This window comes from Triturus cristatus, chromosome 2_2 (genome assembly GCF_964204655.1).
Source record: "Triturus cristatus chromosome 2_2, aTriCri1.1, whole genome shotgun sequence".
In the NCBI taxonomy this organism is placed as follows: Eukaryota; Metazoa; Chordata; class Amphibia; order Caudata; family Salamandridae; genus Triturus; species Triturus cristatus.
Window position 1 is genome coordinate 977,840,061 of NC_140582.1, and position 27,360 is coordinate 977,867,420.

The 27,360-nt window shown below is 50.9% G+C and overlaps 1 protein-coding gene across 1 annotated transcript in view; it reads left to right on the forward strand.

Annotated features, from left to right (window-relative positions):
• Window positions 1-601: 601 nt before the first annotated feature.
• Window positions 602-27,360, forward strand: part of RAB28 (RAB28, member RAS oncogene family) — a 712,831-nt gene continuing 686,072 nt past the window's right edge. The window contains exon 1 of the mRNA XM_085642409.1: window positions 602-816. Coding sequence (XP_085498535.1) covers window positions 742-816 — 75 coding nt within the window. The 5' untranslated portion in view covers window positions 602-741. The remainder of the gene's footprint in view (window positions 817-27,360) is intronic.

Here is a 27,360-nt window from a genome sequence, read left to right on the forward strand (position 1 = left end):
AACTAAAGAAAAAGGCATCCTGGTAAAAGCTAATACTTTTTTTACGGAAGTAAAACTGGGTTATCGGACTCTACGAAATTCTCTATCCTGCGAGCTACAAATGCTGGTTACGATCGTGGGAGTCGCCAATTTAAATCTAGCTTTCTCTCTCCCACCCCCTATCCTTGTCTCTTACCCTCCCTCACTCAACCTCACCTCCCTCTCATAGTCGTCTTGGGGATACCCAACTCCTGAATTGTTTTCACCCGCTACCCAGACAACTCTGGCGTTCCCCCCCCATTGCCTCCCGAGCAATATCTGCACCTCTCCTATCTAGAATCGCAACTGCTTCCCGCTCTGGCCACTTCTACTTCAGGCGACCTCTCACCTCATTCGTACTTACCAAAGGGCGTCACGATTGGACCGAACCATTACAAAGAAGGGGGTTGCTTGACGTTATTTGGCAAGTTCGGGGCACCTTTTATAGCACGAGGCGAAATTACAGCGTAGAGTGGATAACGTTTTCTTTTTCTATAGATTTAATGCAGAGATCGGGTTGTAGCTCTGTAATGTGACGGCAGGAAACTTCCGTCCTAGCTCCTCCTCCCTGCTATAACGAGCAGTGGTATCGTCCTGTCTGAGTGACAGTAGCTGGAAGATGGCGTCCGGTTGCTTAGCGCTGGTCCTGTAGCTCCTATTCGTGTGTCCCGAGGCCGTCACCGCTACCCCTTGTGACAGCGACAGCTACCAGGAGCCTCAGTCATGTCCGATTCGGAGGAGGAGAGCCAGGACCACCAGCTGAAGATAGTCCTTCTGGGGGACGGGGCTTCTGGAAAGGTGAGAACCCCATCTTTTTAAGCAGCACCCTGGCTGGTCTTGGGGATGGTGACAGTGCCTGTCTTGGATGCATGCTGAATATACAGGGGCAAAGTATTTGCGTTCAGACATGGACACTACTGATGAAATCATAAAAAACATATTACCGCTGTGTAATGTTGTATAGTGCTGGGCTGTATGTGCTTTCCCCCACAGAACCTCTGGAGACGTTCTACTTGTAAATTGTAACTTTTATTATTCTTATAAGGTACCTACGGAGAGAGCGCCGGGCAACACGCTCCGATCGCGTCCCTCGTTCGCGCCGCTATCTTCGCGCATGCGCGGTAGCGTCCGACGTCCGCTACGCGCCTCTGCGTCACTCCGTAGTGCGCGCGTCCACTAGACCGCGACACTACATATCTCCCCCTTTTCACACCACTCACACAAAGTCCCCGACCCGGAGGTCAGTCCATTTCAAAGTCTCTGAACCTGGATGGTCTCACCACTGCTCTTCCCCCCCGGGTGTGTCTTACCGGAGTGGAATGTCCTTCTCGGCTTCCCTCTGTGACCAGGCCTCCGTCTGTACCTTTCGGAGTGCCCGGACTCTCTTTCTCTTTTACCTCACCATCTTCTCTCGTGGTCTCCCCCACGGGTCTTCTCCCTGAGTTGTCTCTCTCTCTCTCTTGCTCTCCGCCCCTGTCCTCTCCGGGGCCTCCTTCGGATGAGTCTGTGTCCCTTATCACCCCCGCTGCCGGGGTTTCCCCTTCCGTGCACTCTCGGGGCCACTGTAAGATCTTATTGCATTTGGCCATGCGCTCGTGTGACCACACGTTACCGTCACTGAGCAGGGCCGCCCTGTCATACACCTCTTCTACTCTGAGGGGTGGGGAGTATTTGCTTTCTCCTTTCCGCTTAAGGACAGCCAGCTTCACTCTGACCCACTCCCCTTTTTCCAACGCCGTATCTTTTGTCTTCTTGTGGCGGTTGTAGTGCTCCGTGTAGATGTGTTGTGCCCTCTGCAGGTTGTGCTGCACCACTGCTGGAGACCATTTGCTGGTGATGGTCTTCTCCTGCCATGCCACATTGTCTTTGGTAAAGGGTTGCCTTCCCCGTAAGATCTGGAAGGGACTGTACCCCGTTCCGGTGGGGGTGATGCGGTATGCCCATATCGTGCTGAGCACCTCCTTTTCCCAGTCTTTACCTCTTGTGATGGCCGCCTGTATGGAACCCATCAGCACCCTGTTAAACCTCTCTACTTGTCCATTGCTGGATGGGTGGTATATCGAGGTGTGTTTGAGTAATATGCCATTCCTGTTCGCAAACGTGACCCACTTGTCGGAGATGAACTGGGGGCCATTGTCACTGATAATGCTCCTGGGTATGCCTTCCCGAAGAAACATCGTCTTGAGGAAGCGTAGGATCTCGTCCGTGTCCATGACCTCGTTGAAGTGCACTTCTGGCCATTTCGAGTATTTATCCACTAGTACACATAGATATTTGGGGATGCCTTGGTCGTCCAGTATTGGTCCCAGGATGTCCACTGCTACCTCTTCCCACGGGTTCCTGGGGTTGGTAAATTTCCCTAGGGGTGGTCTCATCGGTTTGAGAGTCTTGTCTGCCCCTTGGCATTGCGCGCAGTCCTTCACGTGCCTCTCAACATGCGTGTCCATTCCTGGCCACCAGTAAGTTTGTTTTGTTCTGGCCTTTGTCTTCACTATTCCCAGGTGGCCTTCGTGAAGTATGGCTAGCAGGGTAGGTACGATGTTCTCCGGCGGCACCACCCTGTCACCCCTGTAGACGAATACTCCATCGTTGCCCACCGACAGCTCTTCTCGGACTTCGTAAAACTGCCTTATTTTAGGACCTTGTCTCCTCCTGTCCGGCCATCCCCGCACGATGCACGCCTTGATTTCCTCCATGTCGGCATCCGCCTCATATGCGTCTTTCCAGTCCTGCCTGCTGATGGCCTTTTCCGGATCGTCCGTCAGAGCCACCATCTCGTCGTCGTCTTCCCTGTCGTTGGACGCGCTGTCCATCGCAGATGCCCTGCTGAGGTAGTCCGCTATTTTGTTCCGGGAGCCCGGGATGTACTCCACGTCGTACCTGTACTCCAGGAGTTTCAGTGTCATTTTCGCTATCCGGGGCGTGGCACTGGCATGGCCATCTGATGTCAGTACTTTCACGAGAGGCTTGTGATCTGTCTTCACTTGGAATCGGGTCCCCCACAGGAACTGACGGTACTTCGCCATGGCCCACACTACTGCTAGCATCTCTTTCTCTATCACGCTGAACTTTTGTTCCGATGCTGTCAGCGTCCGGGACGCGAAGCTGATCGTCTCCGTTCCGCCTTCAGGTCTTTCCTGCATGAGCACGGCTCCCAGCCCCTTTTCACTCGCGTCCGTCATCAATATCGACCGCCCCTGGGGGTCGAATCCCTGCAGCGGGACTGCTCCACCAATCTCCCGTTTCACAGTGTCGAACTCTTCTTGCGTCTCCTCCGTCCATCTGAACGCCGTCTTGTCCCTCGTGAGCTGCCTCATGTGGTGGGTTTTCGTGGCAAAGTGGTGGACGAATTTGCTGTAGTACTCTGCCATCCCTAGAAACGACCGTACTTCTTCCTTGGATGTGGGTGGCGGTGCTTCGCAGATGGCCTTTACGTTCCCTCTCTTCGGCGTTATTCCTTGTGCCCCTATCTCGTGTCCCAGGTAGGTGACGGATGTCATCCCAAAATGGCACTTCTCCCATTCTGCTGTGAGGCCCTTCTCCTCCAGGATCTTCAGTACTGCCGACAGTTTCCTGTCGTGGTCCTCCAGCTCCGTCCCCATCACTAAGATGTCGTCCTGAAAGTATTGCACTCCCTCAATGTCCTTGAATAGGCGGGCCATCAGCTTCTGGAACACCGCCGCTGCCGAGGCGAGACCGAAGGGCATGCGGCAGAATTGGTAGCAGCCGAACGGCGTGATGAACGACGTCAACTTTTTGCTCGTCGGATGTAGTGCTACTTGATGGTACGCCGATTGCAAGTCTATGGTGGAGAACCATTTCACTCCTTTCGTGCGGGCCAACATTTCCTCAATTCGTGGCAAGGGGAACCTCTCCACCACTATGCACTTGTTCAACTCCCTGAGGTCCACACATAGGCGCACTTTGCCTGACGGTTTCATGGCCACCACCAAGGGAGCCAACCACTCCGCGCTGTCAATGGGCTCAATGATTCCCCCTTCTTCCAAGCGGAGGAGCTCCTGTTGCACCGCTTCCCTGACGGCGATCGGGATGTTCCGCACCTTGTGCGCGACTGGCCGGGCGTTGTCTTTGAGGACGATTTTGTGGGAGAACTTCTCTAGCCTCCCTATCTTCCCGCCGAAGACCTTCGGGTGCCCGCTCCGCCATTTTCCTGCCGTCGACTCCTCTCCGTCCAATGTCGCCAGCACTTGGGTGTCCCCTCCTGCGTTCAACTGTATTCCCAACACTCCTTGGTCCATCCAGCCCAGGACTGACGGTCCTTTCTCCGCGACGTACAGCTTGCAGATCGCACTCCTCTCCTTGAACTGGAACTTCATTGTCTTGAACCCTACCATCGGGATTGGGTCCCCTGTGTAGGTGACAGGTCGAATGTCGGGGGGTTCTAGGTGTGCGCCCCACGTGGGTCTGAACTTCTCGCTCCATACTGAACGTTGGATGATCGTGTAGGGCGATCCGGAGTCCGCCACGATGGTGATGGGTATGCCTCCTACTATCATGTCGCATTGGGGCTTGCGCGATCTCCTCTCCTCTATACCCAGTACCTGGTCTTCAATACACAGGACTTCCTCGTCTTCTTCACGGCCTTCTGCTTCTTCCCCCTCGTCCTGTGTCACGAACTTTACCGCCTGCTGTCTTCCTTTCCTGCGGCAAACCTTTTCGTAATGGCCGACTAGGCCGCAGAACGCGCACTTGGCTCTGAATGCGGGACACCGTTTGTCGTGCGCTGCATGATTCGAGCTGCCGCACCTGTAGCACTTCATGGCCTCGCCTTTGCCCTGTTTCCATGTCGGTCCGGGTCTTGGTTTCCCTGTGGCCGCTCCTCTGTACTCCCCCGTCGTTTGTTTCCCCCGCGCCTGGTGGTCCGCGTCGTCTACCTTGTTGACTGTGAGTCTGGGGGCCTGTTCTCTTTTGGCTGCTTCTGCACAGCGTTTTGTTAGCTCTGCTCTCTTCACTATGGCGATCACTTCATTCAGCGTTGCATCTCCATTCGCCCATAGTTTGTCCTGTACTGACTTGCTTGTCGTGTGCATGACGATCTGGTCCTTGATGAATTCGTCCTGCAGTCCGCCATACCTGCACGTCATCGCCAGCTTCCGCAGTGCCGCCACGTAGTCATCCACGGATTCTCCCGCTTCTTGCTTCCTCTGCTGGAAGTTATAGTGGTCGATGGAGGTACACACTGCCGGTCGGTAGTGGTTGTCTAAGTCTTCTATGGCGTGGGTGAACACGTCTGTGTCTCCTACTGGTCTGGTGATCGGTGTGAGATTTTGGAACACCCGTATTCCTTCTGGTCCTAGGTTGTGTAGAAGTATCCTCTTCCTCCTGGCGCTAGAGAACGCCTCCTCGTTCTCATCTTCTAGCGCTTCCAGGTAGTTTCTGAAGTACTCCCTCCAGTCTTCCCACTTCATTATGGGTTCTCCCGGGCGTGGTAGGAAAGGTATCGGCGTCGTCAGGGTCGCTGACTGTGCACTCATTTTGGCGTCCACTTGCTTCCTTGGGCTACCTGGTGCGTCCGTCCCCGCTCCCCTGCTTCGGGTACCTGGGACTGCGTTCGGGCCGGCCGCTCCGTCGTCCCCTGACTCCGCCAGGATCTCTTCTGCGGCTCCGCCGTTCGTCCGCGATATCCTCTACCACGTGGCTGGCTCCTCGTTGCCCACGTGCCACTCCCCGGCTTCTGTCTGCCTCTGCCGCGCTCTCCCGGTGTGTAGGCGTCTGCTGTTTCGTCCCTCCGGTCTCTCACCGTGTATGGTGGTGTCTCTCCTGGCCGGCTTCTCTATGATGCAGGTTAGGGGGGGGGCACCTTCCGCCTGTTGCACCTGGGGTTCTTCTTGTCCCAGTCTCGTCGCCACTGTAATGTTGTATAGTGCTGGGCTGTATGTGCTTTCCCCCACAGAACCTCTGGAGACGTTCTACTTGTAAATTGTAACTTTTATTATTCTTATAAGGTACCTACGGAGAGAGCGCCGGGCAACACGCTCCGATCGCGTCCCTCGTTCGCGCCGCTATCTTCGCGCATGCGCGGTAGCGTCCGACGTCCGCTACGCGCCTCTGCGTCACTCCGTAGTGCGCGCGTCCACTAGACCGCGACACTACACGCTGCTTGTTGTGAAAAAGGTCATTGCAAATTGGTATCATGTACGTGATTTGGGGACTGAAGGGAGTAAGCTTTGTCGCCTGTGGGCAAGCGGCTGGAGACAATTAATTATGCAGGAGGACATTTTCTGAACCTTCAATTGGTAGTGGTACTATAATTGTTTACATTGTTTTTACATTAATACGTTGAAATAAGGGGTGCGTATATTGTAAGTGAAAAGCTGTTTGGGAGGAAAAACACCTGAAACTGTGTGGTGCTAGTTGAAAAATGTAGCTGTCACAGAAAGAAAAAGAGTGAACAAATCCTGGAACCCCAATAAGAAGCTGGTGGCTTTTAAAAGATCAGTTGGAATAGGAAAACAACTAAACTTCTGCAGAGAAGAGGCTCCTCTATCCTGCTTGTCTTCTGATCGTGAAACCTTTCTGACATGGCGCTCGATTTAAATGTTGGTGGTATGTATACTCAGTGCTTGAAATGTAAAAATAGAAGTGCAGTTACTCCGTACCAAGATTACCTGCTTGTTTCTGAGAAGTGACTGTACTCTTCAATTACAAGTATTACCTTTGTCTTAGAAGTGCCGGTATTCTCCTTCTCAAAATGCAAAAGTGTCGGTACTCTGTACCGGCCCATTTAAAGCACTGTCCCAATGGCGACTGAGTTTCAATAAGCCAACATGAAGGTCTGCCTGACCGATTTAAATGCGGGCGGAGCTTCTGCTTGGCTGAGGCCAGGGCTTTAAGTGGAATGAAAAAACTGGGGTGGTGTCTCTCAAAGGGGCGTGGCCGATGTAATTAAAGGCATGGCTTAAAAACACCTAAACTAAAAGTCTGTGCTTAGCATAGTGTGTCACCCGACTGGTATTTTGCTGTTTCTGTCATTGCATCCAGATATATAATACAACAATTAACATCACAGCTACAACAAGCCAGGACTATTGGCTTTTTCAATGGTTGTTAGTTGCATAAGATAAATAAGCAACAATGGCTTTGTTGAATATAATATTGAAAATGCTTCAGCTCTGAAATGATGAGACTGCGAAAGAACTAAAATGAGTCTCTTTGAAGTTACTTGAAAGGCTTTGAGCAGTGGTACTGTCGCAGAGTTAAGATTTTTTTTTCAACCTGAGGGTAAGGGCAAAAATGGAGAGCACGATAGAAAACTGCCTCAGCTTGTGCTTTTTAGAACTGCTGGTGCTCAGCACTGGCAGGACCTGGGCCACTTAAAGCCCTGGGTACGGCAGTGACTTCTCTGTCACCGCCATAGCCAAACCTCTCCGACAGAGTAAAGAACGTCTGAGAAATGGCTACATGTCTGCCCAGCCAATCAGGATGGGCGGGCATGTAGCCATTTGTTACTGTCCAGGGTTGGGACAGTAAAAACCAAATAATGCTCGAAACAGGATATTCTTTTAAAAATAAAAAAATCTGTTTGGTACAAGGTTATTTCACGCTGATACAGTCCTGCACCAAACAGTGAGATGCATTGACAGGAACTGCCTTGACAACAGTTACTTCCCAAACTTTGAGTGATTGCCTGCTTGGAGTTCATTTATAAATTTGATGGGCGGTCCCTCCGTCATGGGTCGCAATAATTTACTCCGTCCCCAAGGTGGAACAGTGGGCCAATTTCTATGTATGAATCAGGCTGAAAGTTTGGTCCTTAATTCATTGTAGCACCCCTGGGGTCCAGTCACTTCACCAGAACTGGCATTTTCACACCCCTCTTGTAATGCTACTCCTTTGTTCCTGGTTCCTCTGCTGCTCTTGCAAATCAAAACTCATCTGTTGATGTTACCTTTATATCCTGGGCCCTCTTTTGCTATTCTTCTGGTAATGCCGTCCTTTTTGTTTTAACTCCCCAAATGTGTGGGAAGGAGACGTGGTAGTCAAATTTGAAAGGTTGCTGGTACGTCCTCCTTATCACAACGTAACAGACAGCGTACAAGGACATCAATCTAAAGACTATGCTGGGTTCCTATAACACTGAGAGAAGGTACCCATAGAATCATCAATCCCTGGTTGGGTGTGCCTTAAAATGAACATAGGTTCTTGCCCACCAAAGTGGCATGCTTCATCACCAAGCCCCTCCTCACTGTGGCTCCCAAAGGTCTGGACGATGCACTCACCCTGGAGCACGTTTGAGAAGATGTGTAAATCTCCCTGTCAGTGAAGTGCTTTGGCATTAACAAGTTAAAAGTGCATGATGGTTGAATAATTGTTCAACGACTTTATTGATACCATCCTGGATTAAAAATAGTCCTCCAGAATCTGTGCAATGCAAATTCTTAGTTGGTTGTCAACATGTTTCTACCACTGGCACTAACTGATCTCAGCATTCATCAGGACTAGATCCCCCATTCCTAATCTCATATCCCTATACTAAGGCATTGATTCTGTAATCACGTGACAGCTTATTCGTCTGGCAAGAATCCACTTCTGTTCCTGAACTGATCCGATCAGTTCAGGAAGCTCCTCCTTTCAGAGCTCTACACGGCATGCCCTGTTCATGTTGTAAGTGAGCATGTATTGCACAGGGACTAATTTTTCAGCTTACAGGCTCCAGGATTTATCTTTGAGCACTAGAGGGGTCTCCATATCAGTGGTGGCTTAGAACATATCTGTGCTCCAGGGCTAATATCTTTGATAGCTAGTTCCAATCTGAGCCTGGAAACTGAAGCATTAGTCCTGCATCTTATTAGACTTTCTGCCTAGCATGCCTTGAGGTACACATTTGCTTTCTGTGGAAGGGAGTACTGGAGTGGCCCATACAGATGAAGCTGTTTAGAAGAGGAGCTCAACTGCTCAGTTCTGAGAGTGAAAGAGATTTGTAAGAAGGACTGGATACCATAGCCATCTACATTTAATGTGACCCAACGGAAGGATCATTACCTACAATAGACCTGTGCACCCCCTTTGGTCCTGCCCCCCCAGTGTGCTCAGGGTTGCCCACAACTGGACCTAGATATTGTCTAGGACCTGTCAGGCGTGAAGGCCAGGTCTCTTATGGAGACAAAGCTGAGCTGAACCCAGCAATCCGACTCAATTGATAGCAATATTGAGTGTTATTACTCTTCTGAGTTCCGAATTTGTCCTTCCATCCACCCACTAAGTACGCTATGCCCTTCTATCTTGAATGTCAAGCACTAGAGCTTGCATTCCCTGGATTGACCTAGTCGGGACCCTAAAGTTGTGCCATCTCTTTTTCCGATACAAAAGAAACAATTAATGGATGGAATGCTGGGCAAATGCAAACATTCACCCCCAGTCACATGTATCTGGGTTTAATCCATCATTTTTTTGCCCACTACACCACCCCAGTCTGGACCCAGCCATATGCAAATTAGTGTTGACCCTGTTCCTTATGGGAACAGTCCAGCCCGAACTGCCATGCCAGGTCCTCCCTGGACCAGAAACAACATCCTGGGACCGGTTTCAGGACATCACCCCATATCAGCCAGGCTAGCTTGAATCCAGTGGTGTAGTGAGCACGTCCCGTCTGGGCATACCCTACCCACTTAGGGTGACATATGCAAAAGAAACAATTAATGGATGGAATGCTGGACAATGCAAACATTCACCCCCAGTCACAAGGATATGGGTTTAATCGATCATTCTTTTGCTCAGTACACCACCCCAGTTTGGATCCAGCCATATGCAAATCAGTCTTGATCTTATTCCTTATGGGCAAAATAACGATGGATTTAACCCAGATCTCTTGACTGGGGAAGAAGGTATGAATCATTCAGCATTCCGTCCATCACTTTTTGCAGTTGCACTTGTCGCCCTATGTGGGATGAGTATGCCAATACATGGGTCCCTTGCTTATTCTGTTGCTGGATTCAAGCTAGCCTGGCTGATTAAGGGCGACATACCCCAAAAGCGATCCCAGCATGGTTGTTTCCGGTCCAGGGAGGATCTGGCTTGGCAGTTCGGTCTGGACTGTTCCCATGAGGCACAGGGTCGAGACTGATTTGCATATGGCTGGATCTAAACTGAGATGGTGTAGTGGGCAAAAGAACAATGGATTTAACCCAGATCTCTTGACGGGGGGAGAATGTTTGAATCATTCAGCATTCCGTCCATCATTTGTTGCAGTTACATCTTTTTTTTCCAAAGCAGCCAGTGACTTCTTTAGCGTGTCCAGTTTGGATAACAGGACTTTGTCATTCCTGTTGATTCTCTGGAGCATTTTCCTGACTCAAGTCTCCATTATGGCATAATTTTGCAGAGACTAGTACATGGCGCACTCCTCGTTTCCTTCTTTATTTTGTGCTTCATTAGATGGCCTACTGGGAAGGAAGTAAGTTGTTGTTTCCCTCTCAGTCCGTCTTTCTATTATAGGGGTTAAAAGCTGTTGTTTCAGTTTTCAAACGGTGTCCATCGTAAAATAAGGGGGATGACTTGCAACAATGGGACTACAGAGTGCATATGACTGCGGCGCTGGATCAGTATCTGTCGCAGAATGTGGGTTCGGTATGCGGGGCGGAGACGTTGTGGGAGGCACTGAAGCTGACACTCCGTGGTGCGGATATTTCCTTTTGTGTGGTGTCCCGTCGTGAGCGTAGGGCGGAGCTGGTTCGGGCAGAGGCTGAGGTCCTGGAACTGGAGCGTGGGGCTCGGGAGGTGGGGGGGAGGGCGCATTATCGGCAGTTACTCTATGCGCAGCAGAAGTATGGCTCCCTGCTGCTTGACGAGGCGCGCCAGGCGTGGTTGGCCGCAAGGAGTCGGGTGTACCAGTGGGGGGATAAGTCGGGTGCGATGCTGCATAGATTGTGCCAGGGGAAATATCATGCCCAGGATCTCCCCGGGATAACGGATTTAGGGGGAGCGCCCATAGTGGACCCGGGGGGGCTGGCCAATAGTTTTGCGACATACTATGAGGATCTCTATAGCCCCCGGGAGTGCCTCACGGCGGCGGCGGTAGAGCGCTTCCTGGCTGATCACCCGGTCACGGCTCTACTCGAAACGGCACGGTCAGCATTGGATCGTGCGCTTACAGTGGAGGAACTGTGGGAGGCTCTGGGTGGCCTGAATCCGGGCAAGGCCCCGGGCCCGAATGGGTTTCCGTGTGAGTTTTTTAAGAAGTACTTTTTACCATTAGGCCCACACTATGCAGCGGTGGTGGAGGAGGCCCGAGAGGGTGGGCTGTTACCCCGGGATTGGAGACACGCGGAGATTGTAGTGTTTCATAAACCAGGTAGACCCCCGGAGGAGCACGCCTCATACCGTCCGATCTCCCTCCTCAACGCGGAAGCTAAAATACTGGCGTAGGCCTTGGCCAACCGCCTCCTGCCATATGTTGCCTCACTGGTTCACCCGGATCAGGCAGGGTTTATGCCCTCTCGTGCCACGCGGCATAATATCCGGCGCGCTAATGTGGCAATTGCTGAGGTGCGGCGGTTGGAGGTCCCGGCAGCTCTATTGCTAGCAGACATGGACAGGGCATTTTACTCCCATAGTTGGCGCTATTTGTTCCTGCTACTGCGGCGCTTAAACTTCGGGCCGCGGTTCCTGTCTTACGTGCGGCTCCTTAATACGGAGATTACGGCCTCCGTTAGGGTGGCGGGGGTGTCCTCGCGGCCGTTCCCCGTACGGCGTGGGACGCGCCAGGTGTGCCCCCTGTCCCCATATCTGTTCGCCTTGGCTATGGAGCCGCTGGCGGCGTGGGTGCGCATGGACGCGCAGATATCCGTATTTGAGTGGGAAACTGGCTTGGCCGATCGGATAGCCCACTACGCAAACGATGTCCTCTTCTTTCTGACGAATCTCGATCGTACGGGGCCCCGGTTGCTCCGGATCATGCAGATATTCGGTGAGACGTCGGGTCTTTTTATGAACCCCCGGAAGTCCACGCTGTGGGTACTTGTGGGTCCGACTCCGGTGCAAGAGTGGGCGTCCTCGGTGCGGATGGCGGAGGGGAGGGGCTTCAGTATCTGGGGGTATTCTTGTCCCCTACCCCGGTGATCTTCTGGGAGCGAAATGTGGCACCCGTGTGGGAGCAGGTTTGTCGGGACATTAAACTGTAGGCTCGCATGCCACTCACCATCTTTGGCCGGTCTGCGATTTTTAAAATGGTGGCTCTTCCCCGCCTGCTATATCAGCTGCAGAATCACCCCTATACGATCCCGCCGCACTGGTTCCGTAGGGTGAACTTGACTGTGGGTCAGTTTTTGTGGGAGGGTGGGGTGGTGCGGGTTGCACTACGAACGTGCTTCCTCTCAACATATACTGGGGGTCTGTCTACGTCGGACTTGCTCTCGTATTACCAGGCCTCCCACCTGCTGGTGCTGAACGAGTGGTGGTATGGGAGGGGGGGGACCCGGCGTATGCGGTGGAGCGGCAGCTCATGGCCCCGCACACACTCCACACCTTGCTTTATTCTGCCGGCCATCGGGCGCGGTTGCCGCCGGCGAGGCAAGTAGTCTTCCAAATTTGGCGCCAGGCGTTGCAATGTATCGGGTGGTGGGGCGTTCTCACGTGTGAGACCCCTCTGTGGCACAACGGGTGGCTACCGTAGTTGGCGGCCATGGCAGGGTTTGAGGGGTGGGATCGGATTGGCATCTCCACTATAGGCGATGTCGTGCGTGGGTGTGTGTTGAAATCCTTTCTAGGAGTTGCTGCGGGAGTTTGACATGCCGCATACGCAGTTCTATCGATACCTACAATTTCGCCACGCATTCTCCCCTAGTCTGGTGGGTTTGGACTCCCTGGCCGACTTTAGCCCAGTGGAAGCGAAGCTGTTTATGGGAGACCTGCATGAAAGGAAAATTTCCAAGATCTACCGATCACTAGTTATCCATAGTGCCCCTTCGCTCCAACAGCTTAAAGGGAAATGGGAAGACGATGTTGGGCCTCTTGATGAGACAGATTGGACAGATGCACTGGCCTCGCCCCGGGGAGCAGCCATAGCCATGCGACTCCGTCTTATTCAATTTAAGTACTTACATAGGGCCTACTTCACCCGGTGGAGGTTATGGCGGGCGGGCTTAATTGACTCTCCGGAGTGCCTCCGCTGTGGACGGGAAGAGGGTTCCTTCATTCATACTGTGTGGCATTGTGGGTCCCTGTCTCGGTTTTGGAGAGGGGTATTGGCTTGTGGTGGGATCTCCCAGCGGACCCTAAGCTGACGCTCCTGCACATTATGGAGGACATTGGTGGCAACATATACAAGCGGCACCTATTGTTATTGGGTTTCACACTGGCAAAGAGGGATATCGCCCGGGCATGGAAAGCGCCGACTGCCCCCTCGCTGAATGTGTGGAAGAGGGGCTTGGACTTTAATATGGGCTTGGAGCTCCCTATCTTTGCAGCTCGAGGGTGCCCTCGCAAACATTATAAGATATGGAAAAGGTGGGCAGACTATATGGGTCTTCCCCTGGAGCCAGCCCCGGAGGAGCGGGAGGAGGGATTCGCCTAGTCGCCCCTGGGTGAGGGGGTGCTTGCATGGACGGGGGACTGTCCTGTCGGACCTACGCTTATACGCATTATTGATGGCTGAATATAGTATGGTGCGGTCGGGGGGGGGGTGGGAGTTGGGAGGTTGGGGGGGGGAGAGTTTGGGGGTTTTGTTTTCATCTGAAATGCATTTCAACTATCCTATTATGATAAAATTGTCAATGGCATGATTAGAGTATTGCTTGGGCCGCTACCTCTGGGTTACAGGGGCCGGCATTGTATGTGTCTGTTGACGAATAAAAACAGTTTAAAAAAAAAAAAATAAGGGGGATGGCACCATCACCCCTTACTCTTTTTAGGTCGAGCCTAGACAGCGCGTGCGCTGTTAGGCTATCTGTTGTCTGTACTTTGTGGGATCTGACTCCTCCCACGCTATGGATTGGCTTTTATGTTTGTCATTTAAAAATCATAGCCTGCAAATAGCTAATGGTGGGTGCATGTCCCACCTTTTCTGAGACGTCCACTCCCATGGAGTATTTCCACGGGTACGAGCAGCACTACTGTTTACTTCTCATGGTTTCATTTTTTCATTTGATTACTGTATGTATCTTTACTTTTGTATAAATGAAAATGCCTAATACAATGTAAAAAAGGAGTGCTCAACGACAACATTCATAAGCCCAAAAAAACCACCTTACCCTCTGTGCCTTCCAACGTCTTTAAATTAATACCAATAATGCAGCAGCAGGTAACCTGCAGATATATGGCGCTAAGAATGGTGGAAGTGCCATTAAAATAATGAAAAAGTTATTAAAAAACCTTGTTCGGGCCTCACAAATCTTACATTTGTGGGATTTTGCTGCCTGGCCCTCCTCGCCAACCACGAAGATGAGTCTGTCGCGTGTAAATACCAATGTCAGCAATTAGTCGTCACCAGGACGAACTACTAAGCGCATGACAACATATGCAGGACAATGGTTCGCGGGTGCTTTGAAGCAATAGGATGGTGGAAGGGTCGAATCTTACCAGGAACTATGTGCCTGGCTTCAAAGGTCTAGAATTCCACAATTTCTTTAGTTTAAAGAGTAAGCAAAGCATGTCGCCTTTCTGTAGCTTTAGTAGTTTACTTATTTAAACAAAATCCATGTCCAGATTAAGCTGCTCAAACGAGTATTCGCACGCTCCACCAGCACATTGGATTCTTTCCTACCACATTACTAAATGCGGCTCGAGGGACGTCCGGCACCACCATGGTACCTACGGTATTACTACAAACACTTGAAGCGCTGTATCGTCAATTCGCCTTACTTTCACAAATGCAAGACCAATTTGCATTGCAAATGCTTGTTTCAAATGGCGGGCGACTTGTATTGTCCCAGGAGACCTCAGTCAGCTTCTTGCTTTTACTTCACGTAGCTGACCACCTCAGTCCGTCTTTTGAGGGGCTGCTTATTCAGATCGTTTGGCTGTAGGGTCTGCATCCACAGTCCGCTCCAGTGCTTTGGTCTTCATCGTTCCCCTTCTTCACACTCCGATTCTCACCTCAAAGCCGGCGCCTGACCTAGATTGTTCGAACTCCCATTTGTCTTCTCTGCATTTTTAAACGGTGAATGCAATGTGCACTTCAGCATTCAGCGGTGGTGGACCCACCTAGTGACCCTCACTAGGGACACGCTCTGGTTTCACTCAAGTATTCATCTTGAGCATGCAAGTGGGCAAAACCTCATGCTTCCTTGCTATGGCATAGTATTTTGATTTTACATACTCCCCCCCTACTCAGGGCATGGTCTAGCTCAGTGGTTCTTAGCCTGTGGTCCGTTGATCCCTGAGGGTCCACAATGCCTACTCAGGGTGTACGTGGCTATTTATAAAATTAAAAAATATTAGCAGATGAATAACACATATATACATAAAAAAGATAAATACCATTTTTTTAAAATGCTTTGTAAATGTGTAGGAATTGGACACTGGGCTAAAAAGTAAGTTGATATCATTATCTTGATTTGTGGGAGGAGCGCAAGTTCAGCAAATGGAAGGGACAACTGGCGGCCTCAATTAAAGCACTGGTATGCCACGACAAAGACAGCATGCATTAAAGCAAAACGGAGAATGTTATTTGCTAGAGTCTAGCATATCACTTCATCTATTAGAAACAAAAGTACATTTTAAAAAGGTCCAACCCGTTAAAATTTCTATTTTGGCATTCTTTTGTTTGTGAACTAAATAAAATATGCCCTAATTTGTTTGCTCTGTCAAAATGCTGTGACTCAGCCCAGCTGTTAATAATTGTATATTTATTTATTTGTTCATTTATTTAGCTGAGCGCTTTACATAGGAACATCTTTAATATGCAAATAGCAGTTTACATAAGGACAGTTTCTCATGAAGTTACTCATAATGACAGGAGTAGCTTACACAAGAACAGTTGCATTCTGCTCAAGGCAAATTACATACAATCAAATTGACACAAAGATTCACATAAGAACAGTTTCATATCTGCAATTAGAGCAGTTTATATAAGAACTTTTAAAAGAATTCCAAGAAGTAAAGGTCTAGTGTTGCATAAAAGCAGAAAGCATAGTAATGGGACACATTTGTTACTAGGGGAATGACCTGAAAATTCTTGTGAGCAACAGTTCCACTGGGTGGAGGATTTTTGTTGTTCAGCAAGGATATCATTCGTCAACAAAAATGGCCGGGCTTTTGAGGTTGTATGTAGTGGCGTCACCTCTTCCCCCAGTCTAGTCATTGTGATGGTAGGATCAAAAACATGGCCACACAAAGAGAGTCTGTGTGATTTACAAGCCCCCCGAAACTGTCCACTGATTCCAGAGGGAGGAAGGCAGAGGGTGCGTGACCTATTCAACTAGACTAGCAATGCCCCACTGCTTGTTGAGCAACAAGATCTTGAGCAGCAATTCTTGTGGTGGGTTCTTCGGTTCTGGTTGACCTTGCGCAGGGTTCTGTGCTGGTTGCAAGCAAACACACTCCCTGGGCACCCAGGCAGGGTGGCGGAGGGACCGAGGTGGCAAGCGGAAAGTTTTTTCTCCAGATTGATTCACAGCCTCGACTGAGTAATACTGATTTATTATCTAATTGGTGGTAGGTATAAATGAATAATATGATTTTTCAAAAGAACAGACTGGGCAAAAGTTACCTTTACTTACAAATTATTAGTTTACTCACCATCCCACTTTTGTAAAAAATGTTTTACAATCATTGATTTCCAAATTACCTCGTGCATTAGTAGGATTGTTTTACTACTACAACCTGGGTGATTATTTGTTTGATAAGGTCTAATACAAATAATTAGTCCGGTTGCTCACATTTTATTTTTTAATTAAATATTTCTTTATTAAATAGAAACTTCCAATCATTGCATGTATTAATTCACAGATATTTGACCGTAGAGCATCGGTTGCAGATTATTTTAAACAGGTATAAACTCATACAATCGGATCAAAGGTACAATGAGTATTTCGAGACATTTCCATTTCCACAGTCGGAGATATACATAGATTTCCTCGGTATGAATTCCACCCATTCCACTTTTTATCCCATTTCTTGGGACATCCCCTAGATTTAAACACTTCTTTTTCTGCAATCATGCATTTATCCAGATCAGCCGCCCAAGTATTTGTCGATGGTCGCCCCAGCACCCCCCACTTCATTGCTATTGCTCTTTTTTAACAATGTGTAACCTAAGGTGACCAACTGTTGTTCCACATCTGTGAGATCAGTCGCCTCCCAGATGTTGAGGAGCCCCAGTGGTGGAGTGAAGTCAATCTCTTTCCCAAGTGCGTCTTGTAGGTGTGCATTTGCCCCCTCACAAATGCAGCGCAGGGATGGACAATCCCATATACTATGATGAAAGGTGCCTTCTTGATGACACCCCCTCAGGCAAAATGCATCCTGCCTAGTCCCAATTTTTGCCAGCGTGGCCCCAGTGAGATATGATCTATGTAAAAAGATTTATTGGATCAAACGGAAGCGAAGCGAGATGGCTGCCTCTCTCGGTGACTTCAGCGCAGTTTGCCAATCTTCATCTTCTATATCTCCGATGTTGGCTTGGCATCGATGCCAGAGAGCCTGAAAAGGTTCGGGCAAGTTATTACATAGCTTGCGATACGTTAGAGAGATAGCTTTGCTTGGGACTAGTTCAGAGAGTAGCCGGTTTCCCAGTGGGGATGACTCCGGAAGACCACTCACATCTGGAATAGCGGTCGTTAGGGCATGCTGGATCTGTAGATACCGGAACGACTCCACTTGAGCCATTTCATATTTCACCTGTAATTCCTGGAACGTTAGGATTTTACCTTTGTGGATAAGGTGGCCTATGTTAGAAAGTCCGATCGCATCCCACTTGTCGAACCCTGGTTGGTGGCACAGAAGTCCTAATATCTGAGTGTACCACAGCGGAGTGGACTTGGTCAGTATGTCAGCCCAGCCTAGACGTTTAGTAGCCTGGTGCCAGATTTCCACTGTGCAGGCCATGGGGCCCAAATATCGGCATTTTTGGACCTTTGTATGTAGGGCACCAAGATAACCCTCCCTCCCCATCTGGTACATATCAAGCATATAGGCAGGGTCCAATGGAGAACGCTCAGCCAGTGGTTAGTCACCACAAGTTGCGATGCCCAATAATAGAGTCTCATATCCGGAAGGTGTCAGGGTTTGAGGGCCAGGGCGCCTACGAAGTTGCGCGGAGAACTTCCAGCGGAACTACACGTCCCAGCAACCCTAGACCAGGGGGTGGGGCGAAAGACTTTATTTACACGAACAACGCGTGAGGACGTTGTTCGTGATTCAGAATCCTGGGCGCAGTAGTCAGCGTCCGAACGGCGTGCAGTCGAGCTGCTCTTCTGGATGCGGGAGAGAGCTCCGTGAGCCGGTGATCTTCCTGGGACGGCCGGAGTCAAAGGAGGGCGTCGCAGGGATGGTCTTGGCGGCGTTTCGTTTCCGCGAGGCAGAGCCGGCGAGGTGACTCAGGTGCTTCCTTCACGGGCCCCTTAACCCCGCCGCGAGCGCTGCCCGCAGTGGACCCCCGCTTATCGGCAGGTAAACCGTGTGTGAGAACACGGCAGCCCAGACGGTTGTCGGGGTTTGAGTTTATTCGAGACATAACTTTGATTTCATGTTTTGTTGAAACACGGTCCACGGCCTCCTGGCAGCCATGTGGGTGGAGCCGGCCTCGGACCGTGTTTATTGATTTTGATACATCGGCCCTCTGGCAGCCAATGTGGTGGAGCCGGGCCCAACGTTTGGGGAGTTCGAGACTTTTACTGTAAAACGAGTCCTTCACTGCCAAGCAGAAGAACCTTGACTATAAGGGTTCTCCCGTTTTCTTTTCTTTGTTTGGGAACTTTCCTTCTTTCTGCTGTCACTGCTTATATGCGAGTGTGAAAGAAGTGGGTACGTATGAGTACAGGGGAGAAAGGAGGCATTTGATATGACTGGTGCAGTTGGCCCGAGTGACCTCTTTTGTACTTGTTGTTTTGGCACAGATCCAGGTGCCGCAGTCTCCGAGAGACAATGTGTGTGTACTAGTGGAACGATTGACAGGGATACGCCTTGGCAGGTAGGAGGAAGAACTAGTGAGACCACCTGAGAGTAGACAGGATCTGAGAAGATATTAATTGTATGTATTTTGTTTTCCAGGTGTCCCTTCCCACGCTGCCCCTACCCTATCCTTCCCTCGCCTGATCGCCACAACACTCTGTGAAATTTGAATCAGAATTTGGGGAGGTCGGGAGGGGGATCCCTTTTTAGCATCGCCCCGATCCTGAGGAGAACCGGACGGCCGTGACAGAATCACGAACCCACGTTATCTTCTCCTCCCGGTCGGGGCGATTCATTAAGATGGCTACGCTCGAGGAGGTGCTGCAGGCCTTAGCCGCGGTACAGCAAGAGTTGGTGGCATCTCGAGCGGAGACAGCAGCATTGCGGGAGAGGGTGGATAGACAAGTCAGGAATCCCTTCGATGCGGGGGTAGGTCCACCCCAAATACAGGTCACCGTACCTCCGCCTATTCCCTTGGCTAGCCCTGAAAGGTATGCGGGTGACCCATTAAAAATTCAGACGTTCCTAACCCAGATCACGCTTCACTTCTCGTGTCGTCCGGCATCATTCCCCACTAATCTATCGAGGGTGGCTTTTGCGATCTCTTACCTGACCGGTGATGCCGCCGATTGGGCGGTTCCGCTGGTCAGGAACGATGACCCTCTACTGACCGACTGGAACGCCTTCCGAAAGGAATTTGAAAGAGTATTCGACCGCCAGGCTACCACGCTAAGCGCAGATAGGGAACTGCTTGAATTACGACAGGGCAAGAACGACTTGGTGACGTATATGACTACGTTCAACCGGCTGGTGGTCGAGACAGCCGCCCCCCCGAATGTAGCGCGGGAGACAGGTCCCGAACCTATGGAAGTGGGGGCAGTTCGACCTCCGCTGTCAAAAACCGAGAGAGAAAACCGCAGAGTCCTGGGACTCTGCATGTATTGCGGAAAAAAGGGGCACTATGTGAGGGAGTGTCCCCTAAAGCCCAAGAAACGAGCAACGGGATTCATGGGGAAGAGGGTGGCCATCACCACAGTGGAAACCACCGCCGCGGGAGACGCTCCTCGGAACGACGCAGTGGAAACCGAGGTACGTGCGACGGAATGGAGATTACCGTCACTGGCAGGGGGCGAGGTGTCCGCAACAGAATCCCATATGATACTTCCCATGTTCCTTAAGAACGGTACAGACACACATCCGCTGCTCGTAATGGTTGATTCAGGAGCCACTGGCAACTTTATGGATGAGGGGCTGGTGCCAAGGTTGGGGTTGGTAAGGGTCCCAGTGACTAAGCCGGAGTCTGTGTTGGCTGTGGATGGGAAACCGCTGACCTCCGGTCCTATCACGGAGCAGACGGAGGTGGTGGAATTGGTGCTCCATGGAGAGAACCGGGACCACGTGGAAGATATCTCCCTGAAAATAATCGAAGCCCCCCAGTACGAGATCATCTTGGGGATGCCATGGTTGCGTGGGCATAACCCTACCATAGATTGGAGGCAGAAAACCATATGTTTCACCTCCAAAGAATGTATGGAGCAGTGTATGACCGACAGGGGATCCGTCGCCCTCACGCTCGCCCAAGCTCCGATGTGGCAGGTGGCCACGGCGGCCGAAAAAGAAGTAGAGCTCCCACCCGAAAACGCTAGGTATCGGGGAGTATTTTGTGAAAAAGAAGCTGAAACCCTGCCGCCCCATCGCGAGTATGATTGTAGAATCGACCTAGTGGATGGGGCGGTTATGCCAACCTGCCGGGTGTATGCCTTATCCGAGCCCGAGACCAGACATCTGCGGAAATACCTAGATACCTTCTGTGCCTTGGGGTTTATTCGCCCCTCCCGCTCTCCGGCAGCTTCTCCCCTGTTCTTTATCGCCAAGGCGAACGGCGATCTTCGAACGTGCATAGATTATCGCATGTTAAATAAAAACACCATCAGGAATAGGTACCCTCTGCCGCTCATCCCCGTGTTGCTGGACCAGGTGAAGGAGGCCAACATTTACACGCGACTCGATTTACGAGGGGCCTATCATCTGGTCCGAGTACGCAAGGGGGATGAATGGAAAACGGCGTTCAAAACCCGATTCGGTCTTTTTGAATATTTGGTGATGCCGTTCGGGCTTTGTAACGCCCCGGCGGCGTTTCAATATTTTTTGAACGACGTGCTAAAAGATTGCATCGACAGGTTTGTCATCGTCTACATCGATGACATCCTGCTCTTCTCTGTCTCCCCGGAACAACATGTGGGCCACGTCCTAATGATTTTGAAAAGATTATAAGAACAGCACTTATACTGCAAGCTTAGTAAGTGCGAGTTTGGGGTCACCGAGGTGGAGTTCCTGGGAGTCATCCTGAGTCCCTGGGGGTTTAGGATGGCTGAGAGAAAGGTGAAAGCGGTACAGGACTGGCCGGTGCCCCGCTGTGTGAGAGATGTACATTGTTTTCTGGGTTTCTCCAATTATTATCGGAGGTTCATCTCTCACTTTTCTCAACTAGCTTCTCCCATCACTAGGTTGTTGAGAAAGGGGGCCGTCTTCTTATGGACCCCCGAAGCCATGGACGCTTTCCTCCTTCTAAAAAAGGCTTTCTGTTCCGCCCCCATCTTGCGACACCCGCAACCCGACATCCCTTTCATCGTCGAGGCTGATGCCTCCAACATCGCGGTGGGGGCGGTGTTGTCTCAACGAGACAAACAGACCGGACAGCTACACCCAGTGGCTTTCTTGTCCAAGAAACTGAGCCCGGCGGAACTCAATTACTCAGTCCCTGAAAAAGAGCTGTTGGCAATCAAGAAAGCCTTCCAGGAGTGGAGGCACTATTTATGGGGGGCCCTCCATCCGGTCACCGTGTACACGGATCACAAAAACCTTCAATACATGAAGACCGCGAGACTCCTCTCGCAGAGGCAGATGAGATGGATGATATTCTTCGCGGACTACGAGTTCGTTGTCACGTTTCGCCCAGGCTCAGAGAACCGGAAGGCCGACTCGTTGTCAAGACTAGGAGAAAGTGACAGCACCCAACAGCCTCAGCTGGAAGCTATCGTCCATCCTGAGAAGGTCCTGTGCGTCATCACAGCGGACAAGTTTGTGGACCAGGTCAAAGACAGCCGCTCGATGAGGCGGTGGCAGCAGTGGGCGAAACAAGACCCTTGTCGGGTCTTGAAACACGGCATACCTCTCCACAACAACAAGTTGTTTCTGCCCACGCAAGAGCTTCGAGTACAGGCGTTCAACTGGTGTCACAATACTGTGCTAGCAGGGCACCCTGGAAACCAGAAGACCCCCCATCTAGTGCAACGGTATTTCTGGTGGGACGGCATGTTCGCCGATGTAAAAAGATGGGTATCGCACTGCGAGACCTGTGCTCGGGCGAATGGAGAACATGGCAAGGCTAGAGGACATCTGCTGCCGTTGCCAACGTCGCCACAACCCTGGCACACGATAAGTTTGGATTTTGTTCTCGGCCTACCTTTGGACCAAGGCTTCAACGCCATCTTAGTGGTGGTGGATAGCCTGACAAAAATGGGGCACTTTGTACCCTGCAAAAACCTTCCCACGGCAGGGCAGACAGCTCAGATGCTCTTGACGCAGGTGGTACGTTTACACGGTCTCCCCAGGATTATCGTTTCCGACAGGGGCCCGCAATTCGTGGCCCGCTTTTGGCGCATGTGGTGCAAGGCTCTTCAGGTGACTGCCGCTCTGTCCACCAGCTTTCACCCCCAGACTGATGGGCAGACCGAGCGTTTAAATCAAACACCGAAAAAATATCTGCGCTGCTTTTCTGAGGAGGCCAAGGACTCTTGGGTTTCTTTGTTATGGTTAGCAGAACTGTCATACAATAACACCTGGCATAGCTCCATTAACGAAACACCGTTCAGAGCCAACCACGGCTTTCATGCTTCTACCCTGCCCTTGGTCGTTCCTAGAGAGATCCAAAACCAACCCACAGTGATGGAACAAGTCAACCGCCTATTGCAACTCCATACGAAATTACAGGTCAATCTGCAGCGAGCCAAGCAGCAGTACAAGAAATGGGCCGATCGCCACAGGCAAGAAGGGCCTAGTTACCAGGTGGGAGATCGAGTATGGCTCTCTACAAAGAACATCCACTTTCGATGGCGTAGCATATTCCATCCCAGATACATCGGGGCCTATACGGTGGTGCGAAAAATCAACCCAGTGGTTTATCAGTTGAAACTGCCAGCCTCCTTGCGAATACATCCCATGTTCCACTGCGGTCTTCTGAAACCGGCAAGGCCGGTCAGATGCCGAGCCACGCCGCCCATAGAGAGGGACGGCCAGCTAGAATACGAAGTAAGACGAATCGTGGATTCCAAATGGAGACAAGGAAAACTGTGGTACCTGATTTCCTGGAAGGGGTACCCGACCGAAGACGACTCGTGGGAACCCAGCACAAATGTCCACGCCCCGAGGGCGATTCGCCTATTCCATGCCCGTAACCCGGGGAAACCAGGGCCAAGGAGGCGCTGGGGAGGGGGGCGTACTGTCAGGGTTTGAGGGCCAGGGCGCCTACGAAGTTGCGCGGAGAAATTCCAGCGGAACTACACGTCCCAGCAACCCTAGACCAGGGGGTGGGGCGAAAGACTTTATTTACACGAACAACGCGTGAGGACGTTGTTCGTGATTCAGAATCCTGGGCGCAGTAGTCAGCGTCCGAACGGCGTGCAGTCGAGCTGCTCTTCTGGATGCGGGAGAGAGCTCCGTGAGCCGGTGATCATCCTGGGACGGCCGGAGTCAAAGGAGGGCGTCGCAGGGATGGTCTTGGCGGCGTTTCGTTTCCGCGAGGCAGAGCCGGCGAGGTGACTCAGGTGCTTCCTTCACGGGCCCCTTAACCCCGCCGCGAGCGCTGCCCGCAGTGGACCCCCGCATTATCGGCAGGTAAACCGTGTGTGAGAACACGGCAGCCCAGACGGTTGTCGGGGTTTGAGTTTATTCGAGACATAACTTTGATTTCATGTTTTGTTGAAACACGGTCCACGGCCTCCTGGCAGCCAATGTGGTGTAGCCGGGCCCAACGTTTGGGGAGTTCGAGACTTTTACTGTAAAACGAGTCCTTCACTGCCAAGCAGAAGAACCTTGACTATAAGGGTTCTCCCGTTTTCTTTTCTTTGTTTGGGAACTTTCCTTCCTTCTGCTGTCACTGCTTATATGCGAGTGTGAAAGAAGTGGGTACGTATGAGTACAGGGGAGAAAGGAGGCATTTGATATGACTGGTGCAGTTGGCCCGAGTGACCTCTTTTGTACTTGTTGTTTTGGCACAGATCCAGGTGCCGCAGTCTCCGAGAGACAACGTGTGTGTACTAGTGGAACGATTGACAGGGATACGCCTTGGCAGGTAGGAGGAAGAACTAGTGAGACCACCTGAGAGTAGACAGGATCTGAGAAGATATTAATTGTATGTATTTTGTTTTCCAGGTGTCCCTTCCCACGCTGCCCCTACCCTATCCTTCCCTCGCCTGATCGCCACAACACTCTGTGAAATTTGAATCAGAGTTTGGGGAGGTCGGGAGGGGGACCCCTTTTTAGCATCGCCCCGATCCTGAGGAGAACCGGACGGCCGTGACAGAAGGGTGATTTCCCCCCTCCCCCATCATACCACCCCTTAGTTAGTTTATTCAGAGTTATACGGGGCGCCCTCCCATTCCACAGCAGTGATCTGACCTCATTGTCAATACTATTAAAATATGAGTCTGGGATCTTGTATGGGCAGTTCTAAAGGGCAAACAAGAACCGTGGGAGAGTGAGCATCTTAAACAGGGCCACCCGGCCTAGCAACGACATTAGCAGGGATCGCCAGTGAACAACATCATTCCCAAGTCTGACCAAAGGGGCAGCTAAGTTCCGTTCATGGAAAAGGTGTGGATCAGGAGTTATGAAGATCCCAAGTTAGCGGAAACCGTCAGTGGCCACCTCCAGTTCGCATCACGGAGGAAGCCAAGGAGCGGAGCCCTTGAGCAGAAATAAAACTGACTTAATGGCATAGCTGGAGTATTTGCCAAAGTTGGTGAAAATATTAAGGAGTCGATGTAGGGACGCACGGGGACGCCAAATACAACAGGATATCATCTGCATAGAGTGATATTCTGTCTTCACCCCCTCCTTCCATTTCAGTCCTCTGAGTAGCACGTCACCTCGCACCCTGTATGCTTATGGTTCCAGGATCAAAGAGCAGATAAGGGGGGTCAGTGGGCAGCCCTGCCTGGTGCCCCTACTCAGTGCAAATGTCCAGGATATGCTATTATTGACTTTGAGATGGCCACGCAGTTCCGTGTAACGCAGTCTAATCCAGTTCTGAAAATTTGGGCCAAACCCCAGATGCTCCAGCACTTGAAAGAGATGGGGCCATTCAATGGAATCAAACGCCATGGTGGCATCGAGAGAGAGCACCACGGCATCTTCATCCACATATTGTTGCCTCCCTAGAACATTGTGAAGACGGCGGATATTCAGTGCTGTGTTCCGTCCCGTCATGAGGTCGGATCGGTCGGCATAGACTAATGAGGAGATTACTGGGATAAAACGGTTAGCTAGGAGTTTGGCCAAGCTCTTGCCCTCAACGTTAATCAGAGAGATCGGTCGATAAGAACCGCAACTTTCTGCAGGTTTGCCAGGTTTCCGAACAACGACGATAGATGCCAATCGCCGATCGTCGGGTAGAATACCTTTGTCAAAGCTTTCAGTAAACATATTTTTAAGGTGTGGGGCATCTCGGGAGGCCACTGTCTTGAGGAATTCAATAGGGAGCTGGGTCCCATTGCTTTCCCCGATCGGATAGTAGTAATTGCCCGGCAAATTTCATCTACTGAGATGTCTGCCTCAAGGGCATTCCTGTCTACCTCGAATAGGGTAGGTAGGGGTATGTCTGCTAACAGTTGAGGTGAGACTTCTGACGTATACGTGGTTGAGGAGGTATATACCTTCTTTAAGTAGTCTGCAAAGGCGTCAGCAACGCCCTGTGGGTCAGTGATCTGCCAAGTTGTAGGTAAAGTCAGTTAGGGCTAACATCTTCAACGCCCTGTCACCCATCTCATAAACCTTATGTTGCATTTGTTTGTTACAGCCGGGCCCTCGTCTTCTCCCCGGCCATGGTTTTGTATTCCAGCTGCTTGAGGGCTAATTGATGTGCTTTGGCTTCACTAGGTGAGCGTGTATTTTGTGTTTCCAACTGTTGAAGCTTGGTCTCTAAAGTAAGCAACTGCTGGACATAACCCACTTTGGATGCTGATGCATGCCCTTTCATCACCGCCTTATGTGCCTCCCATACTGTCTGCGCCGAGCTCATGGAACCAACATTTTCGGTGAAGTAGTGTTCAGTCTGGGTGATCAGGCTCTCCCTGATGTCTGGGACCCTGAGCAACCATGGATTAAGGACTATAGTAGGACGGTGTGTGCGCTGAAAGTAGGTGAGCACAAGCCACACTGGGGAGTGGTCCGAGATGCCTCTCGGCAAGGCCCGTGGGTGCCTAAAGTGCCCAATGTCTGTCAGGTGAGTGAGGAAATAGTCGATACGGGACATACTCTTGTGGGCATTGGAGCAAAACGTATAGTGCGTCGCATCGTGCTGTAGGGAGCGCCACACGTCTGTCAGGCCCATTGCCCGAGTGAATTCCTCCATTTGTGTTGTTGGACGGGTTAGGGGGCATCGAGGATATCTGTCAGTCTGGTCATTCATATTCAAATTGAAGTCCCCCCCTACTATTAGTGTTCCCGTCTGGAGGTCTACGATAATTTTTCCAAGTTCTACTAGCGCCTCCTTGTTCAGGGCTGGGGGAAAGTATGCTGATATCACATTAAGCGGCCTTCCCTCCAAGCTGGCCTCGGTTGCTCTCATTTGATAATAATTTTACCATATTTGTATTAGCACTAGACAATTTTAGACAAATAATACATTTCTATCCTTATTTTATGATTGCCAGTCCAAACATTGTGCTAGATAACCTACCCTGAACATCACTGTTCATGGTCGTTAAGTGAGTGGGTGTGTCAGAAGCCCTTTCAGTGGGCCACAGGACAAGCAGGAGTTACAGGGCCTACCCATGGTGGCTAAGGCCTGTTACTCCCTATGCCCTGGGGCCCGACGTACTATGGATCCTGCTCAGCTGGGCCAAGCCCCCTTCTTTACCTGACTCTCAGTTAGGTAGCGTCGGCCAAGCAATCAATGCTCCTTCGTGGGGAAGTGCAGATACAGATCGGTTAACACGACTGATAACTCAATGTGCGTTCAAGCAGCATGAGCAATAAATCAATTTCCAGTCA